The sequence below is a fragment of the Capsicum annuum genome, unplaced genomic scaffold (genome assembly GCF_002878395.1).
Source record: "Capsicum annuum cultivar UCD-10X-F1 unplaced genomic scaffold, UCD10Xv1.1 ctg46453, whole genome shotgun sequence".
Lineage (NCBI taxonomy): Eukaryota > Viridiplantae > Streptophyta > Magnoliopsida > Solanales > Solanaceae > Capsicum > Capsicum annuum.
Window position 1 is genome coordinate 1 of NW_025854025.1, and position 2032 is coordinate 2032.

The 2032-nt window shown below is 28.3% G+C and overlaps 1 protein-coding gene across 1 annotated transcript; it reads left to right on the forward strand.

The window, feature by feature from the left end:
* The first annotated feature begins 477 nt into the window (after window positions 1-477).
* Window positions 478-1655, forward strand: LOC124892373. Its single transcript, XM_047403673.1, has 2 exons — window positions 478-802; window positions 898-1655. The coding sequence occupies exons 1-2, from the start codon at window positions 521-523 to the stop codon at window positions 1201-1203; spliced, it is 588 nt and encodes a 195-aa protein (XP_047259629.1). The 5' UTR covers window positions 478-520; the 3' UTR covers window positions 1204-1655.
* The last annotated feature ends 377 nt before the right edge of the window (window positions 1656-2032 follow it).

The window sequence follows — 2032 nt, forward strand, 5'->3', positions numbered from 1 at the left end:
TTGAGGCTTAATTGGTTTGTTTACGTACTGATTCTATACTTTGTAATGCACATATAGATATAGCTTAGTAGCATATTTTGTACTACTAGTTTAGTATGTGTGCTTTGCACGTGTATCTCATATTAATTAATAAAACTTTATATAAAATGAATAAAAATATTTTACAACAATGTATTAAAATAAATGTTATAGCATTTCTTCCTCGTTGTCTATTACAAAGACTTTTAATGAACTTTTAATGAAGGGCAAAAGGTTCAAATCACTTTTCTAAGGGTCTTCACACTTTTAATATATTATAGATTATAGATTTTTTTGATGATTATTAAACATTTGGTAGAATAAGAATTTTGGATTATGTATAGTATAATTTTTTCATATAATCATGCTAAGTTGGTTTAATTAGTTTCCTTTTTTTAATAAAGTAAGTATTTATATGCATCGCTCGTATTTATATTTCATAATGAAATTAAAATTTTATATTTCAGTTATGTAACAAACTAGTGACAGATTGATTTGGAGAATGGATGTTCTAAAAACTTTTTTAGAATCTTGTATTGAAGAAGTATCATTAAATGGGAGATGTGGAAGTAGTTTGAAAGCCGAATCATGGGATAGAATTAAAGATGTTTTGGCGACTACACATAACTTTGTAGCTACACAAAAGAAGATGAAGAACCAATATGATTATATAAAAGAAAAATATCAAGCTTGGTTGCCACTAACTAAAAAGACAGGCAATATTTATGATCCAACAACCAATACCATTCAAATGTCTAATAGTGAGTGGGAAGAATATATAAAGGTTAGTTCATTATATAGTTTTTTTCTCTCCTTTTATTTTACTATGAAGAGAACAGTTTTACTATAAAAAGTATGACTTCTTATATTTGAATATAGGTTCATCCAAAAGCAAAGGTACAGAAGAGATCACCACTAGCCTTTCCAGAACTTTGTACAACACTCTTTGAGAGTCCTACTGCAATAGACATTCATAGTTGGAGTTCATGTAGTACAACTCCGCGACCAGGTGCCTCTTCTGCATCTCCTAATATAGATCTTGATGATTTACAAGATCTATTTGATGAACAAAATGAAGAAGCTTTTAAGATTTTTCATCTCAATCTTCAATTTCAATTGGAAAAAAGAATATGGGAAAGAAAAGGAAAAAAACATCATCTCGATTGGAAATTGATGAGAAAATAAGTACCGCATTAGAATTATTAATTAATAAAAATAATGCACTTGAAGTTGAGGAATGTATGGAAAAGTTAGATGGACTTGGATGGGGAGATCCATTGTACTCTGCTGCTGTTAGCATACTCTATGAAGGTGATAGCTATCGAAAAGCATGGATGAAACTAACAGAGACTGATAAATTAGAGAATTGGATTAAAGTCATGGGGGAAAAATGAGTATTCTTTAATTTTGTAAATTACTAATATATTTATTAGACACAGAGATTTCTAGAAATCTAGTTTTTATGTTTTTTAGTTAAGTTTTATAATAATTTTTGAAGCTTTGTAATGCTATATGTGATGCTTATGAAACATGTTTGTTGGTGAACAACATTGTTTTTACGTTTTGCTATGTTTGAGGAGTATAAAATTCTTATAATCACTTTGTTATTGTTATATGTAATTCCCAATCTTACAAAATATGTAGCTAGTTTACTTATTATTGTACATTATTTTTTTTATTTGTAGAAAAGATTCGACATGGATATTGATGATCAAATATTATTGTTTATGAGCTTATATTGACAAAGAAAATGTTATAGACTCACATATGATCGAAGAAATAAAGATTTAACATCATATTTATTTGGTCAAAAATATACATTCAAATTATTGTCTGGTTCTAACCGACAATGTATAGAATTGATGCGCATGTCACGTGATGCATATGCTTGGCTTTGTCAACATTTTAAACAAAATGGATGGCTCACTGATAGAAAACATATATCTGTCGAATAAAAGATAGCAAAGTTTTTAACTATTATAGGACATAATAAGTGCTACGTCGTTATTAAGAG